This window comes from Oncorhynchus gorbuscha, linkage group LG01, assembly GCF_021184085.1.
Source record: "Oncorhynchus gorbuscha isolate QuinsamMale2020 ecotype Even-year linkage group LG01, OgorEven_v1.0, whole genome shotgun sequence".
Taxonomy (NCBI): domain Eukaryota; kingdom Metazoa; phylum Chordata; class Actinopteri; order Salmoniformes; family Salmonidae; genus Oncorhynchus; species Oncorhynchus gorbuscha.
In genome coordinates this window covers 84,024,485-84,043,543 of record NC_060173.1, presented here as the reverse complement: position 1 = coordinate 84,043,543, position 19,059 = coordinate 84,024,485, and the positions used below count along the sequence as shown (strand labels likewise).

The window sequence follows — 19,059 nt, the reverse complement described above, 5'->3', positions numbered from 1 at the left end:
ATCTCCACTTCGCTGACCCTCAACACTGGGGCCCCACAAGGGTGCGTGCTCAGCCCCCTCCTGTGCTCCCTATTCACCCACAACTGCGTGGCCACGCACACCTCCAACTCAATCATCAAGTTTGCAGACGACACAACAGTAGTGGGCTTGATTACCAACAATGACGAGACAGCCTACAGTGTGGGCACTCAGAGTGTGGTGTCAGGAAAACAACCTCTCACTCAATGACCTCACCCTCTCACCTTCCCCCCCTACTCACAAGGCAGGCAATACGCTCGACCTCATCTTTACTAGATGCTGTTCATCCACTAACCTCATTGCAACTCCCCTCCAAGTCTCCGACCACTGCCTTGTATCCTTTTCCCTCTCGCTCTCATCCAACACCTCCCCACTGCCCCTATCGGATGGTACAGCCGTCCCAAAGCTCTCTCTCCCCCGTACTCTCTCCTCTTCCATCCTATCATCTCTTCCCTCCGCTCAAACCTTCTCCCACCTATCTCCTGATTCTGCCTCCTCAACCCTCCTCTCCTCCCTCTCTGCATCCCTTGAAATATGTCCCCTATCCTCCAGGCCACTCGGTCCTCCCTCCCGCTCCGTGGCTCGATGACTCATTGCAGCTCACAGAACAGGGCTCCGGGCAGCCGGGCGGAAATGGAGGAAAATGCCCCCTGCGGACCTGGCATCCTTTCACTCCCTCCTCTCTACATTTTCCTCCTCTGTCTCCGACTAAAGCCACTTTCTACCACGCTAAATTCCAAGCATCTGCCTCTAACCCTAGGAAGCTCTTTGCCACCTTCTCCTCCCTCCTGAATCCTCCTCCCCCTCCCCCCTCCTCCCTCTCTGCAGATGACTTCGTCAACCATTTTGAAAAGAAGGTCCCGACATCCGATCCTCGTTTGCTAAGTCAAACGACACCGCTGGTTCTGCTCACACTGCCCTACCCTGTGCTCTGACCTCTTTCTCCCCTCTCTCTCCAGATGAAATCTCGCGTCATGACAGTGGCCCAACAACCTGCCCGCTGACCCTATCCCCTCCTCTCTTCTCCAGACCATTTCCGGAGACCTTCTCCCTTACCTCACCTCGCTCATCAACTCATCCCTGACCGCTGGCTACGTCCCTTCCATCTTCAAGAGAGCGAGAGTTGCACCCCTTCTGAAAAAACCTACACTCGATCCCTCCGATGTCAACAATTACAGACCAGTATCCCTTCTTTCTTTTCTCTCCAAAACTCTTGAACGTGCCGTCCTTGGCCAGCTCTCCCATCTCTCTCTGAATGACCTTCTTGATCCAAATCAGTCAGGTTTCAAGACTAGTCATTCAACTGAGACTGCTCTCCTCTGTATCACGGAGCGCTCCGCACTGCTAAAGCTAACTCTCTCTCCTCTGCTCATCCTTCTAGATCTATCGGCTGCCTTCGATACTGTGAACCATCAGATCCTCCTCTCCACCCTCTCCAAGTTGGGCATCTCCGGCGCGGCCCACGCTTGGATTGCGCCCTACCTGACAGGTCGCTCCTACCAGGTGGCGTGGCGAGAATCTGTCACTCACCACGCGCTCTCACCACTGGTTTCCCCCAGGGCTCTGTTCTTGGCCCTCTCCTATTCTCGCTATACACCAAGTCACTTGGCTCTGTCATAACCTCACATGGTCTCTCTTATCATTGCTATGCAGACGACACACAATTAATCTTCTCCTTTCCCCCTTCAGATGACCAGGTAATCGCATCTCTGCATGTCTGGCAGACATATCAGTGTGGATGACGGATCACCACCTCAAGCTGAACCTCGGCAAGACGGAGCTGCTCTTCCTCCCGGGGAAGGACTATTTTCCATGATCTCGCCATCACGGTTGACAACTCCATTGTGTCCTCCTCCCAGAGCGCCAAGAACCTTGGCGTGATCCTGGACAACACCCTGTCGTTCTCAACCAACATCAAGGCGGTGGCCCGTTCCTTAGGTTCATGCTCTACAACATTCTCGACCCTGCCTCACACAGGAAGCGGCGCAGGTCCTAATCCAGGCACTTGTCATCTCCCGTCTGGATTACTGCAACTCGCTGTTGGCTGGGCTCCCTGCCTGTGCCATTAAACCCCTTCAACTCATCCAGAACGCCGCAGCCCGTCTGGTGTTCAACCTTCCCAAGTTCTCTCACGTCACCCCGCTCCTCCGTTCTCTCCACTGGCTTCCAGTTGAAGTCGCATCCGCTACAAGACCATGGTGCTTGACGGAGCTGTGAGGGGAACGGCACCTCAGTACCTCCAGGCTCTGATCAGGCCCTACACCCAAACAAGGGCACTGCGTTCATCCACCTCTGGCCTGCTCGCCTCCCTACCACTGAGGAAGTACAGCTCCCGCTCAGCCCAGTCAAAACTGTTCGCTGCCCTGGCCCCCAATGGTGGAACAAACTCCTCACGACGCCAGGACAGCGGAGTCAATCACCACCTTCCGGAGACACCTGAAACCCCACCTCTTTAAGGAATACCTAGGATAGGATAAGTAATCCCTCTCACCCCCCTTAAGTTTTAGATGCACTATTGTTAAGTGACTGTCCCACTGGATGTCATAAGGTGAATGCACCAATTTGTAAGTCGCTCTGGATAAGAGCGTCTGCTAAATGACTTAAATGTAAATGATAGTGGATTTCAGGAAAAAGCAGAGGGAGCACCCCCCCCTATCCACATCGAATGGACAGCAGTGGAGAAGGTGTAAAGTTTTAAGTTCCTCGGCGTACACATCACAGACAAACTGAAATGGTCCACCCACACAGACAGTGTGGTGAAGAAGGCGCAACAGCACCTCTTTAACCTCAGGGGGCTGAAGAAATGTGACTTGTCACCCAAAACCCTGACAAACTTTTACAGATGCACAATCGAGAGCATCCTGTATCACCGCCTTGTACGGCAACTGACCCGCCCTCAAACGCAAGGTTGACTCTCCAGAGGGTACTGCGGTTTGCATAAATCACAGTGGCAAACTACCTGCGCTCCATGACACCTACAGAACCCAATGTCACAGGAAGGCACACATCAAGGACAACAACCACCCGAGCCACTGCATGTTCACACCGCTACCATCCAGAAGGCAAGGTCAGTACAAGTGCATCAACGCTGGGACCGAGAGACTGAAAACAGCTTCTGTCTCAAGGCCATCAGACTGCTAAACAGCAACCACTAACTCAGGAGGCTGCTGCCTACATGGAGACCCAATCACTGGCCACTCTAAATAATGCCACTTTAATAATGTTGACATATCTTACATTACTCATATCATATGTATATACTGTATTTTATACCATCTACTGCACCTTGCCTATGCCGCTCGGGCAATCACTCATCTAAATATTTATATGTACATATTCTCATTAACCCCTTTAGATTAGTGTGTATTAGGTAGTTGTTGGGGAATTGTAAGATTACTTGTTAGATATTAACTGCACTGTCGGAAATAGAAGCACAAGCTTTTCGCTACACTCGCATTAACATCTGCTAACCATGTGTATGTGACCAATACAATTTGATTTGGATGTAAACTGCTGCTATCTCCTCGCAGGATTTGGTTAGTTTATATTTAAGGTACACACTCAATATTGCACAACAGTCCCATACTCTCACACGGCACATAGCATTATGCAGTCCAGTGGTGATATGGTTCCCGCTACACATTCCTATGTGACTCTCCAGCAGCCACGGTTACTTCCTCCAGAACGTTCCACAGACCAGAGAGAGAGAACAGCTAGCCCCAGCTATGGCCAAAAAGGGGGGTGAAAAAAACGGAATACTGGACAGAATACTGAATCCTTTTTCAGGACAACAACAAGAACCCAGGGTGTGGCTCACTTAGGTTGCAAAGCTACCGGTAAAAGTTGACCAAAGCTACCGGTAAAAGTTGACCAAAGCTACCGGTAAAAGTTGACCAAAGTTACCGGAATCATCAGTAATTTGGATTATTAACCGGTAATCAATGGCAATTGATAATGGATAATTGGGTCATTTATATAGTATATATTTTATTTTATATCTGTGTCCTTACAGAGTTTCTAGTCGACAGACCATATAATGGTTTAAGAGGAATGAACCTAATTAATGAAAAAAGCTTTGAATCAACAATGGCATTATTTTCTTATTTGATTTATTTTATATTTATTTTATTATTTTCAACTCTCCCAACTATCCTCTTTTTTCACAACTGCCACCAGTTTGTCACCAAAACATTTCAAACAAAGACATATTGACATAATAAAATAAATAAAATGTATTTTTTTTAAAGGATATTTCATACTGAAACCCTCATTAAAACACCAATGATATTCACTAAATTGACGGTTTATATTGAGGATAATGTATGACAGCTTTGTCATTCTATAATATATTTTTTTATCATCATTATTTCAATATATGATGATAAGGCCACACAGAGGGCCATAGATAATTAAAGACAAATGACTCAAAACGGACACTAGACGTCCTCTGATAAAATGACATATATTCCTTGAACGTTACCAACATTCTGGTAGTTTATTGCTAAACTTAGAACGTTTCTAGTAATATACCCTCTCTTTGCAACCCTAGGCTCACTACACCAACACACTCTCCCCACAGCACCGCTTTTCACAATGACAACACATCTATCAGTAGGGTGTGTGTGTGTGTGCTTGTGCATACTGTATTTCTGTAGCCTGCATGTGCATTCACATGAGTTTCAGGTATTACAATGTCATTTTAAGGTCTAAAAGAAAAGGATCTGACTGATGCACAACCTTAAAGTCAACACAGGACTGACTGTTTACACCTACATAGACAGCTAAGACAACTCAATGAGATCAACTTCTGCAAAGGGGAAAAGGGGGTCTGCGTGAGTGTGTGAGGGGTCTGTGTGCTTGTTTGGGTGTGTGTATGTAAGAGAGAGACACACGCGCGCACACACACACATGCTCGGCACACGCGCACAGCCACACACACACAGAGAAGAATTGACAACAGCGTCTCTACCTACTAAGGCGGCTGAAGAAATTGGGCATTGCACTCTGGTCCTCTCCAAATACTACCACTACACTATCAAGACCGTCCTGACTGGTTGCATCTCGGCCTGGTTCGGATATTGGTCCGTCCATGACAGCAAGGCCCTCCAACGGGTGGTGAAGATGGTCCAGTCCATCACTGGGGCCTTGTTCCCACCCATCCAAGACATCTACTCAAAACGGTACACATCCCAGCCACGAGCTGTTCACTCTTACCATCGGACAGACAGGAGCTGCTCACTCCCTCACCATCGGACAGACACGAGCTGCTCACTCCCTCAGCATCGGACAGACAGGAGCTGCTCACTCCCTCACCATCGGACAGACAGGAGCTGTTCACTCCCTCACCATCGGACAGACACGAGCTGTTCACTCCCTCAGCATCGGACAGACAGGAGCTGCTCACTCCCTCACCATCGGACAGACAGGAGCTGTTCACTCCCTCACCATCGGACAGACAGGAGCTGCTCGGACAAACAGGAGCTGTTCACTCCCTCACCATCGGACAAACAGGAGCTGTTCACTCCCTCACCATCGGACAAACAGGAGCTGTTCACTCCCTCACCATTCACTCCCTCACCATCGGACAAACAGGAGCAGTTCACTCCCTCACCATCGGACAGACACGAGCTGTTCACTCCCTCACCATCGGACAGACACGAGCTGTTCAATCCCTCACCATCGGACAGACAGGAGCTGTTCACTCCCTTACCATCGGACAGACAGGAGCTGCTCACTCCCTTACCATCGGACAGACACGAGCTGCTCACTCCCTTACCATCGGACAGACAGGAGCTGCTCACTCCCTCACCCTCGGACAGACACTAGCTGCTCACTCCCTCACCATCGGACAGACAGGAGCTGCTCACTCGGACAGACAGGAGCCTCCCTCACCATCGGACAGACAGGAGCTGCTCACTCCCTTACCATCGGACAGACAGGAGCTGTTCACCACCTCACCATCGGACAGACAGGAGCTGTTCACTCCCTTACCATCGGACAGACAGTACTGAAGCATGAAGTCTGTTCACTCCCTACCAACAGTTCACTCCCTCACCATCGGACAGACAGTTTCTAACTACAAGACATCAGACTGTTCACTCCCCTGAACACTTGAACTAAGAATGTCGGAAAATGTCAGAATAATAGTAGAGAGAATGATTTCTTTCAGCTTTTATTTCTTTCATAACATTCCCAGTGGGTCAGAAGTTTACATACACTCAATTAGTATTTGGTATAATTGCCTTTAATTGTTTAACTTGGGCCAACAGTTTTGGGTAGCCTTCCACAAGCTTCCCACAATAAGTTGGGTCAATTTTGTCCCATTCCTCCTGACAGAGCTGGTGTACTCCTTCACTGAGTCATCCCCCATCGGACAGACAGGAGCTGCTCACTCCCCTTACCATCGGACAGACAGGACACTCCCTCGGACAGACACGAGCTGACACCATCGGACAGACAGGAGCTGCTCACCATCGACAGACAGCTGCCTCCCCTCACCATCGACAGACACTAGCTGCTCACTCCCTCACCATCGGACAGACAGGAGCTGTTCACTACCTCACCATCGGACAGACAGGAGCTGTTCACTCCCTTACCATCGGACAGACAGTACTGAAGCATGAAGTCTGATACCAACAGAGAGACAGTTTCTAACTACAAGACATCAGACTGCTGAACACTTGAACTAAGAATGTAAAATGTCTAGAGAGAATGGATTTCTTTCATAACATTCCCAGTGGTCAGAAGCACACTCACATTTTCAGTTCTGCTTCCCACAGTTGGGTCAATTTTGTCCCATTCCTCCTGACAGAGCTTAACTGAGTCAGGGGATTGAGATCAGGCCTTTGAGATTTGTGATGGCCACTCCAATACCTTGACTTTGGTGTCCTTACGCCAGTTTGCCACAACTTTGGAAGTGTGCTTGGGGTGATTGTCCATTTGGAAGACCCATATGCGACCAAGCTTTAACTTCCTGACTGGTCTTGAGATGTTGCTTCAATATATCCACATAACTTTCCCTCCTCATGATGCCATCTATTTTGCTGTTGTTCCAGGATTTTCCTGCAGAAAAGCAGCCCCACAACATGATGCTGCCACCCCAGTGCTTCATGGTTGGGATGGTGTTCTTCGGCTTGCAAGCCTCCCCCTTTTCCTCCAAACATAAAGATGGTCATTATGGCCAAACAGTTATATTTTTGTTTCATCAGACCAGAGGACATTTCTCCAAAAAGTATGATCTTTGTCCCCATGTGTAGTTGCAAACCGTAGTCTGGCTTTTTTATGGCGGTTTTGGAGCAGTGGCCTCTTCCTTGCTGAGTGGCCTTTCACATTATGTCGATATAGAACTCATTTTACTGTGGATATAGATACTTTTGTACCTGTTTCCTCCAGCATCTTCACAAGGTCCTTTGCTGTTCCGGGATTGATTTAAACTTTTCACAAACAAAGTACATTCATCTCTAGGAGACAGAACGCATCTTCTTCCTGAGCGGTATGATGTCTGCGTGGTCCCATGGTGTTTATACTTGCGTACTATTGTTTGTACAGATGAACGTGGTACCTACAGGCATTTGGAAATTGCTCCCAAGGATGAACCAGACTTGTGGAGGTCTACACATTTTTTTTCTGAGGTCTTGGCTGATTTCTTTTGATTTTCCCATGATGTCAAGCAAAGAAGCACTGAGTTTGAAGGTAGGCCTTGAAATACATCCACAGATACACCTCCAATTGACTCAAATGATGTCAATTAGCCTATCAGATGCTTCTAAAGCCATGACATCATTTTCAGGAATTTTCCACGCTGTTTAAAAGACACAGTCAATTTGGTGTATGTAAACTTCTGACCCACTGGAATTGCGATACAATGAATTATAAGTGAAATAATCTGTCTGCAAACAATTGTTGGAAAAATGACTTGTGTCATGCACAAAGTAGATGTCCTTCCCGACTTGCTAAAACTATAGTTTGTTAACAAGAAATTTGTGGAGTGAAAAACTAGTTAATGGTTGAAAAACTAGTTAATGACTCCAACCTAAGTGTATGTAAACTTCTGACTTCAACTGTATCTATATGTTGTCTGTTCTCGAGGTCCTCATCCTTGGAAGTGACTTTGACGACATCTGATGAAAGCCGGATGACTTGCTCTTCCAGTGTCACCACTTTGTCGGAGTAAATATTTGCGCCATCTTCCAGACTATTCGGACGAGTGTCATGCCTCGCCCAGTCTTCGTTAACGGAGTCGATCTTTATGTTGACCTCGGTGGCGAGAATAGCTATTTGTGCGGATAGGTCAGTGGATAATGACTCCACCTTAGCCAGTCTGTTCAGATTTAATGATAGCCTCCATTACCATGGCTAGGTGGTGGGGGGGAGTCCGTGTCAGGTGAGCCCAAGGCTTCAGCAAAGGCCTGCTCCAAATGTTGTTGTCTCGACATTTTAAATCCCTGGTCTTCCAGAAATCCTGCTTATTCCCTCCAGATTCCGGGAAATCTCTAACCAGGATTTCAGAAAATCAGGGAATGTATTGTAAGTTCCCGGAATTTTGCAACCCGAGTCACGAGTGATGATCTAGTATCGAGAAATGCTTCTATTGTCACAGCTATTTGGAACGTGACCATCAGCATGTAACAACATGGCTTACACTAGGCCCGTCACTGACACTATAGGGAGAACGAGAGAGAAGGACACGGAGAGCAGGTGAGTGTAAAAGCAGCCAGTGTTGGAGCAGGGGCACCCAAAAAGAGATGAGAAAAAGGGGGGAATAAGCAGAGAAAGTAGAGAGGGATAGAACAGAGGGAGCCTTCATTGCTGTTGAAAGTTGTGTCCTCTCAACCCCATATCCTGAACGAACGAACACACACACACACACACACACACACACACACACACACACACACACACACACACACACACACACACACACACACACACACACACACACACACACACACACACACACACACACACACACACACACACACACACACACACACACACACACACACACACACACACACACACACCCTTTTCCAGGAGGATCAATCGCAGCATTCATCCTGGCCCCAGCTCCATTCCACCCTAGCCCAGGTTAGAGCCACATACCAGGGATAGCTGTTCAGGAGGAGCCCCTCTGGGTGTCCAAACATAAAGCCCTAATGGAGCTATCCTTTATACTGGGCCTATCAATTACACACACTGTGCATCACAGAGGCACAGGCAAAGGTTTACCGACACCCACCCACGTGGGCGCACGCACACACACACCTGGCTTTGAAGGCCTTCTCTCCCATCTCTCTTGCTGCTTTGCGGACATCCTCAGGGATAGCATCAATCTCAGCCTTGGACAACTGGTGCACCTTGTGACCCGCATCTAAACGGTAGGGTCCCCCTTTGCCACCTAGGCCAGCTGTGTCTCTGCCCCCTACAGGACAAACAGAAGTGTTACACATCACAGACGCACGGAAACACACACATTTCATTGCCTGTTATTACTATCATCTGACCCAAAGTGTCGACCCACCTGTACCCCCGGCCCACTGATTGCCCCCAACATGGGGGGCATTTTTGGGGTCTACCTTGCCGTGTTTGGGGGCCGTCACATCCAGACCACTGTCCCTCTGAACGGTAATCTGAGCGAGAGAAAGAGAGCGAGAGAGACAGACAGGGAGAGAGAGAGAGAGACAGAGAGGGAGAGAGAGACAGACAGGGAGAGAGAGAGAGAGAGAGAGAGAGAGAGAGAGAGAGAGAGAGAGAGAGAGAGAGAGAGAGAGAGAGAGAGAGAGAGAGAGAGAGAGAGAGAGAGAGAGAGAGAGAGAGAGAGAGAGAGAGACAGAGAGAGAGAGAGAGAGAGAGAGAGAGAGAGAGAGAGAGAGAGAGAGAGAGAGAGACAGACAGAGGAGAGAGAGAGAGAGACAGAGAGGAGAGAGACAGACAGACAGGGAGGGAGAGAGAGAGACAGAGAGAGACAGAGAGACAGACAGAGAGACAGAGAGACAGAGAGAGAGAGAGAGAGAGAGAGAGAGAGAGACAGAGAGACAGAGACAGAGAGACAAAGAGAGAGACAGAGAGAGAGAGAGAGAGAGAGAGAGAGAGAGAGAGAGAGAGAGAGAGAGAGAGAGAGAGAGAGAGAGAGAGAAAGAAAAAAAAAGAAGAAAGAAGATGTCAGTTTGTATTTCAGTTAATTAGTAGTCATTTATTGTTTCTCCAAATGATCTGAGAGAAAGAGAGACAGGGAGAGATAAAGAGAGACAGAGAGGGAGAGAGACAGACAGACAGACAGACAGACAGACAGACAGAGAGAGAGAGAGAGAGAGAGAGAGAGAGAGAGAGAGAGAGAGAGAGAGAGAGAGAGAGAGAGAGAGAGAGAGAGAGAGAGAGAGAGAGAGAATGAGAGAGACAGAGAAGGAGAGACAGAGAGACAGAGAGAGAATGAGAGAGACAGAGAAGGAGAGACAGAGAGACACAGAGACACAGAAGTAGAGAGAGAGAGAGACAGAGAGAGAGAGACACAGAGGGAGAAAGACAGAGAGAGACACAGAGGGAGAGAGAGAGAGACAGAGAGAGACAGAGACAGAGAGAGAGACAGAGGGGGGGTATTGAAGAGAAGGAGCGAGAATGAGAGAGAGACAGAGAGGGGGTATTGAAGAGAAGGAGCGAGAACGAGAGAGGGGGAGAGTACTCTTATGGCCGGTGGAAAAAATAAATAAAATAACGATCCCAAACCCTCTTCAGCTGTAGACGTTTTCCACCAGAAGTCTATCAGTATGCAGTGCACAGCAACACAGCTCCGCATCTCAGAGTACTCTCTTTCATTCAGCTAGATATGAAGAGAATGTGCAATTTATCTCTCTTCTCTTTCACTGAAGACAGGATGGACAGATCAGGCTCTGTATCCATCCAGCGGAGAGAGGGGGAGGAGGAGGAGAGAGGTCAGGGCCCCTAGCATTTGAGTTCCCGCTCAGTGACACTCTCTCAGCCAAGAACCCCACACACACACACACACTTGTGCACTGCTCACATACTCTCTCTTATTCACACTCTCCTCTCTGCCAAGATCACACATACACTCTGTCAAGATCACAGTCTTGGAAGCCAGGCACCATGACGTTGACATGTTCTCATATAATCTGACACAAAGTTTTTGTTGAATAAGTGAACATTTGACTGTTACTCCCCTTTGTGTGTGTGTGTGTGTGTGTGTGTGTGTGTGTGTGTGATGTGTTTTGATGTTGTTCCAGTGTTTTTTGCTGTATCATGGAGTGAGCCGTTGAATGTCTTTATTCAGCCTAATCTGAGAGGAACATTCCCCTGGCCGGACCCCACCTTCTTTCCACTGACCAAACCCCACCAAACCCCACCTTCTCAACTGTGCCTATGGCATCAAGTGCACGACCCTGTCAGTTGGTGGAGCACGGCGCTTGCAACGCCAGGATAGTGGGTTCGATTCCCGGGACCGCCGTACGTAAAATGTATGCAGGCACGACTGTACGTCACTTTGGATGAAATTGCATATATTATGACATGAAATATCTGCTGGGTGGTCGAGGCTCTACAACGTGACACACTTTGTAGCAGAGCCCTGTGGGCTGAGCCCTTGGTACAGTCTATCAGCTGATCTCTATATATACACAGAGGTCAGGCAGATTATACAGCTATGCCTGATATTTTTGTTTTATATCACCATGTAGGTCAGTTGAGAACAGGTTCTCATTTACAACTGCGACCTGGCCAAGATAAAGCAAAGCAGTGTGACACAAACAACACAGAGTTACACATGGAATAAACAAGTGTACAGTCAACAACACAACAGAAAAAAAAGTCTATATGCAGTGTGTGCAAATGGCGTGAGGAGGTAAGGCAATAAATAGGCCATAGCAGCGAAGTAATTACAATTGTCAGATTAACACTGGCGTGATAGATGAGCATATGATGATGTGCAAGTAGAGATACTGGTGTGCAAAAGAGCAGAAAAGTTCATAAAAACAATATGGGGATGAGGTAGGTAGATTGGGTGGGCTATTTACAGATGGGCTATGTACAGCTGCAGCTGATGTTTAAAGTTAGTGAGGGAAATATAAGTCTTCAGCTTCAGCGATTTTTGCAATTCATTCCAGTCAATGGCAGCAGAGAACTGGAAGAGGGAGTGAGACAGAGAGGGGGAATGACTCATTACTTATTGTATCAGAGAGAGATAAGGCCGTATAAGTCGCTCTGGATATGAGCGTCTGCTAAATGACTTAAATGTAATGTAATATGTCTGCTCTTTTATACAGGAGTGTGTGTGTATACAACTGCAGGAGAGAGAGTGTGTGTGTGTGTTTCATACACGTGTCATAGCCCAGTACTGAGGTAAAAGGTCAAAGGACCTGCACACCTGCTCCCATACATGGAGATGGATGCATTCTGTGTGCCACCCCCACATGTGCACACAAACACACGTGTACACACACACACACACACACACACACACACACACACACACACACACACACACACACACACACACACACACACACACACACACACACACACACACACACACACACACACACACACACACACACACACACACACACAGTTCATATTCATCATGTTGCTCTTTGTCCTTCACCCAGTTTGTGTCATCAGATCAGGTCCCCAGTTTGTTTGGCAAGGTACATTTATCACAAAGTGCTACATTTATCACGAAGTGACCAATCTGACCCTAAACCCATAAAAAGCTAGAGGTGTGAAAGTAAAACCCTCAGAGGAAACCTTCAGAGGAACTAGACTTCAGAGGAAACCTTCAGAGGAACTAGACTTCAGAGGAACTAGACTTCAGAGGAACTAGACTTCAGAGGAACTAGACTTCAGAGGAACTAGACTTCAGAGGAACTAGACTTCAGAGGAAACCTTCAGAGGAACTAGACTTCAGAGGAAACCTTCAGAGGAACTAGACTTCAGAAGAAACCTTCAGAGGAACTAGACTTCAGAAGAAACCTTCAGAGGAACTAGACTTCAGAGGAAACCTTCAGAGGAACTAGACCTCAGAGGAAACCTTCAGAGGAACTAGACTTCAGAGGAAACCTTCAGAGGAACTAGACGTCAGAGGAAACCTTCAGAGGAACTAGACTTCAGAGGAACTAGACTTCAGAGGAACTAGACTTCAGAGGAACTAGACGTCAGAGGAAACCTTCAGAGGAACTAGACTTCAGAGGAACTAGACTTCAGAGGAACTAGACGTCAGAGGAAACCTTCAGAGGAACTAGACTTCAGAGGAAACCTTCAGAGGAACTAGACTTCAGAGGAAACCTTCAGAGGAACTAGACTTCAGAGGAAACCTTCAGAGGAACTAGACTTCAGAGGAAACCTTCAGAGGAACTAGACTTCAGAGGAAACCTTCAGAGGAACTAGACTTCAGAGGAACTAGACTTCAGAGGAAACCTTCAGAGGAACCTTCAGAGGAACTAGACTTCAGAGGAAACCTTCAGAGGAACCAGACTTCAGAGGAAACCTTCAGAGGAACTAGACCTCAGAGGAAACCTTCAGAGGAACTAGACTTCAGAGGAAACCTTCAGAGGAACTAGACTTCAGAGGAACTAGACTTCAGAGGAACTAGACTTCAGAGGAACTAGACTTCAGAGGAGACTCAGAGAAACCTTCAGAGGAACTAGACTTCAGAGGAACTAGACTTCAGAGGAACCTTCAGAGGAACTTCAGAGGAACTAGACGTCAGAGGAAACCTTCAGAGGAAACTCAGAGGAACTAGACTTCAGAGGAACTAGACTTCAGAGGAACTAGACGTCAGAGGAACTAGACGTCAGAGGAAACCTTCAGAGGAACTAGACTTCAGAGGAACTAGACTTCAGAGGAACTATACTTCAGAGGAACTATACTTCAGAGGAACTAGACTTCAGAGGAAACCTTCAGAGGAACTAGACCTCAGAGGAAACCTTCAGAGGAACTAGACTTCAGAGGAAACCTTCAGAGGAACTAGACTTCAGAGGAAACCTTCAGAGGAACTAGACTTCAGAGGAACTAGACTTCAGAGGAACTAGACTTCAGAGGAACTAGACTTCAGAGGAAACCTTCAGAGGAACTAGACTTCAGAGGAAACCTTCAGAGGAACTAGACTTCAGAGGAAACCTTCAGAGGAACTAGACTTCAGAAGAAACCTTCAGAGGAACTAGACTTCAGAAGAAACCTTCAGAGGAACTAGACTTCAGAGGAAACCTTCAGAGGAACTAGACTTCAGAGGAAACCTTCAGAGGAACTAGACTTCAGAGGAAACCTTCAGAGGAACTAGACGTCAGAGGAAACCTTCAGAGGAACTAGACTTCAGAGGAACTCAGAGGAACTCAGAGGAACTAGGACGTCAGAGGAAACCTTCAGAGGAACTAGACTTCAGAGGAACTAGACTTCAGAGGAACTAGACGTCAGAGGAAACCTTCAGAGGAACTCAGAGGACCTTCAGAGGAACTAGAAACCTTCAGAGGAACTAGACTTCAGAGGAAACCTTCAGAGGAACTAGACTTCAGAGGAAAACTTCAGAGGAACTTCAGAGAAACCTTCAGAGGAACTAGACTTCAGAGGAAACCTTCAGAGGAACTAGACTTCAGAGGAACTAGACTTCAGAGGAACTAGACGTCAGAGGAACTAGACTTCAGAGGAACTAGACTTCAGAGAAACCTTCAGAGGAACTAGACTTCAGAGGAACTAGACTTCAGAGGAACTAGACTTCAGAGGAACTAGACTTCAGAGGAAACCTTCAGAGGAACTCAGAGAAACCTTCAGAGGAACCTTCAGAGGAACTAGAACTAGACTTCAGAGGAAACCTTCAGAGGAACTAACTTCAGAGGAACTCAGAGAACTTCAGAGGAAACCTTCAGAGGAACTAGACTTCAGAGGAAACCTTCAGAGGAACTAGAAACTTCAGAGGAACTAGACTTCAGAGGAAACCTTCAGAGGAACTAGACTTCAGAGGAAACCTTCAGAGGAACTAGACTTCAGAGGAAACCTTCAGAGGAACTAGACTTCAGAAGGAAACCTTCAGAGGAACTAGAGGAACTAGACTTCAGAGGAAACCTTCAGAGGAACTAGACTTCAGAGGAAACCTTCAGAGGAACTAGACTTCAGAGGAAACCTTCAGAGGAACTAGACGACTTCAGAGAGGAACTAGACTTCAGAGGAACTAGACTTCAGAGGAACTAGACTTCAGAGACGAACTCAGAGGAAACCTTCAGAGGAACTAGACTTCAGAGGAACTAGACTTCAGAGGAACTAGACTTCAGAGGAAACTTCAGAGGAACTAGACTTCAGAGGAACTAGACTTCAGAGGAACTAGACTTCAGAGGAAACCTTCAGAGGAACTAGACTTCAGAGGAAACCTTCAGAGGAACTAGACTTCAGAGGAAACCTTCAGAGGAACTAGACTTCAGAGGAAACTTCAGAGGAACTAGACTTCAGAGGAAACCTTCAGAGGAACTAGACTTCAGAGGAAACCTTCAGAGGAACTAGACTTCAGAGGAAACCTTCAGAGGAACTAGACTTCAGAGGAAACCTTCAGAGGAACTAGACTCAGAGGAAACCTTCAGAGGAGACTTCAGAGGAACTAGACTTCAGAGGAACTAGACTTCAGAGGAAACTTCAGAGGAACTAGACTTCAGAGGAAACCTTCAGAGGAACTAGACTTCAGAGGAACTTCAGAGACTTCAGAGGAACTAGACTGTCAGAGGAAACCTTCAGAGGAACTAGACGTCAGAGGAAACCTTCAGAGGAACTAGACTTCAGAGGAACTAGACTTCAGAGGAAAAGGACTTCAGAGGAACTAGACTTCAGAGGAAAGACTTCAGAGGAAACCTTCAGAGGAACTAGACTTCAGAGGAACTAGAACCTTCAGAGGAACTAACTTCAGAGGAAAGACTTCAGAGGAACTAGACTTCAGAGGAAACCTTCAGAGGAACTAGACTTCAGAGGAAACCTTCAGAGGAACTAGACTTCAGAGGAAACCTTCAGAGGAACTAGACTTCAGAGGAAAGACTTCAGAGGAACTAGACTTCAGAGGAAAACTTCAGAGGAGAAACTTCAGAGGAAACCTTCAGAGGAACTAGACTTCAGAGGAAACCTTCAGAGGAACTAGACTTCAGAGGAAACCTTCAGAGGAACTAGACTTCAGAGGAAACCTTCAGAGGAACTAGACTTCAGAGGAAACCTTCAGAGGAACTAGACTTCAGAGGAACTAGACTTCAGAGGAGGAACTAGACTTCAGAGGAACTAGACTTCAGAGGAAACCTTCAGAGGAACTAGACTTCAGAGGAAACCTTCAGAGAACTAGACTTCAGAGGAAACCTTCAGAGGAACTAGACTTCAGAGGAACTAGACTTCAGAGGAACTAGACTTCAGAGGAACTAGACTTAGACTTCAGAGGAAACCTTCAGAGGAACTAGACTTCAGAGGAACTAGAAACTTCAGAGGAACTAGACTTCAGAGGAAACCTTCAGAGGAACTAGACTTCAGAGGAAACCTTCAGAGGAACTCAGAGGAACTAGACTTCAGAGGAACTAGACTTCAGGAAGGAAACCTTCAGAGGAACTAGACTTCAGAGGAAACCTTCAGAGGAACTAGACTTCAGAGGAAACCTTCAGAGGAACTAGACTTCAGAGGAAACCTTCAGAGGAACTAGACTTCAGAGGAAACCTTCAGAGGAACTAGACTTCAGAGGAAACCTTCAGAGGAACTAGACTTCAGAGGAACTAGACTTCAGAGGAAACCTTCAGAGGAACTAGACTTCAGAGGAAACCTTCAGAGGAACTAGACTTCAGAGGAAACCTTCAGAGGAACTAGACTTAGAAACTTCAGAGGAACAGACTTCAGAAGAAACCTTCAGAGGAACTAGACTTCAGAGAGGAAACCTTCAGAGGAACTAGACTTCAGAGGAAACCTTCAGAGGAACTAGACTTCAGAGGAAACCTTCAGAGGAACTAGACTTCAGAGGAAACCTTCAGAGGAACTAGACTTCAGAGGAACTAGACTTCAGAGGAACTAGACTTCAGAGGAAACCTTCAGAGGAACTAGACTTCAGAGGAAAGACTTCAGAGGAACTAGACTTCAGAGGAAACCTTCAGAGGAACTAGACTTCAGAGGAAACCTTCAGAGGAACTAGACTTCAGAGGAAACCTTCAGAGGAACTCAGAGAAACCTTCAGAGGAACTAGACTTCAGAGGAAACCTTCAGAGGAACTAGACTTCAGAGGAAACCTTCAGAGGAACTAGACTTCAGAGGAAACCTTCAGAGGAACCAGACTTCAGAGGAAACCTTCAGAGGAACTAGACCTCAGAGGAAACCTTCAGAGGAACTAGACCTCAGAGGAAACCTTCAGAGGAGACTCAGAGGAAACCTTCAGAGGAACTAGACTTCAGAGGAACTAGACTTCAGAGGAACTAGACTTCAGAGGAACTAGACTTCAGAGGAAACTTCAGAGGAACTAGAAACTTCAGAGGAACTAGACTTCAGAGGAACTAGAAACCTTCAGAGGAAACTTCAGAGACTAGACTTCAGAGGAAACTAGACTTCAGAGGAACTAGACTTCAGAGGAACTAGACTTCAGAGGAACTAGACTTCAGAGGAACTAGAAACTTCAGAGGAACTAGACTTCAGAGGAAACCTTCAGAGGAACAGACTTCAGAGGAACTAGACTTCAGAGGAACTAGACTTCAGAGGAACTAGACTTCAGAGGAACTAGACTTCAGAGGAACTAGACTTCAGAGGAAACCTTCAGAGGAACTAGACTTCAGAGGAAACCTTCAGAGGAACTAGACTTCAGAGGAAACCTTCAGAGGAAGGAACTAGACTTCAGAGGAAAGACTTCAGAGGAACTAGACTTCAGAGGAAACCTTCAGAGGAACTAGACTTCAGAGGAAACCTTCAGAGGAACTAGACTTCAGAGGAAACCTTCAGAGGAAACCTTCAGAGGAACTAGACTTCAGAGAAACCTTCAGAGGAACTAGACTTCAGAGGAAAGACTTCAGAGGAACTAGACTTCAGAGGAAAACCTTCAGAGGAACTAGACTTCAGAGGAAACCTTCAGAGGAACTAGACTTCAGAGGAAACCTTCAGAGGAACTAGACTTCAGAGGAAACCTTCAGAGGAAACCTTCAGAGAAACCTTCAGAGGAACTAGACTTCAGAGGAACTAGACTTCAGAGGAAACTCAGAGGAAGACTTCAGAGGAACTAGACTTCAGAGGAACTCAGAGGAACTGAGACTTCAGAGGACTTCAGAGGAAACCTTCAGAGGAACTAGACTTCAGAGGAAACCTTCAGAGGAACTAGACTTCAGAGGAAACCTTCAGAGGAACTAGACTTCAGAGGAAACCTTCAGAGGAACTAGACTTCAGAGGAACTAGACTTCAGAGGAAACCTTCAGAGGAACTAGACTTCAGAGGAAACCTTCAGAGGAACTAGACTTCAGAGGAAACCTTCAGAAGAACTAGAATTCAGAGGAAACCTTCAGAGGAACTACACTTCAGAGGAACTAGACTTCAGAGGAACTAGACTTCAGAGGAACTAGACTTCAGAGGAACTAGACTTCAGAGGAACTAGACATCAGAGGAAACCTTCAGAGGAACTAGACTTCAGAGGAAACCTTCAGAGGAACTAGACTTCAGAAGAAACCTTCAGAGGAACTAGACTTCAGAAGAAACCTTCAGAGGAACTAGACTTCAGAGGAAACCTTCAGAGGAACTAGACTTCAGAGGAAAACTTCAGAGGAACTAGACTTCAGAGGAAACCTTCAGAGGAACTAGACGTCAGAGGAAACCTTCAGAGGAACTAGACTTCAGAGGAACTCAGAGGAAGACTTCAGAGGAACTAGACTTCAGAGGAAACCTTCAGAGGAACTAGACTTCAGAGGAAACCTTCAGAGGAACTAGACTTCAGAGGAACTAGACTTCAGAGGAACTAGACTTCAGAGGAAACCTTCAGAGGAACTAGACTTCAGAGGAACTAGACTTCAGAGACTTCAGAGGAACTAGACTTCAGAGAGGAAACCTTCAGAGGAACTAGAC

At 46.8% G+C, this 19,059-nt stretch overlaps 1 protein-coding gene across 3 annotated transcripts in view; it reads right to left on the bottom strand.

Moving 5' to 3' along the window:
- Nucleotides 1-19,059, bottom strand: part of vwa8 (von Willebrand factor A domain containing 8) — a 130,165-nt gene that overhangs the window by 42,650 nt on the left and 68,456 nt on the right. For all 3 annotated transcript variants that reach the window (XR_006840396.1, XM_046362956.1, XM_046362963.1), the window contains exons 38-39: nt 9,539-9,647; nt 9,283-9,439 (exon numbers count right to left, since the gene is read on the bottom strand). Coding sequence is in view for 2 of the 3 variants with exons in the window: in XM_046362956.1 (XP_046218912.1) it covers nt 9,283-9,439; nt 9,539-9,647 (266 nt within the window). In the remaining variant the exon portion in view is untranslated. The remainder of the gene's footprint in view (nt 1-9,282; nt 9,440-9,538; nt 9,648-19,059) is intronic.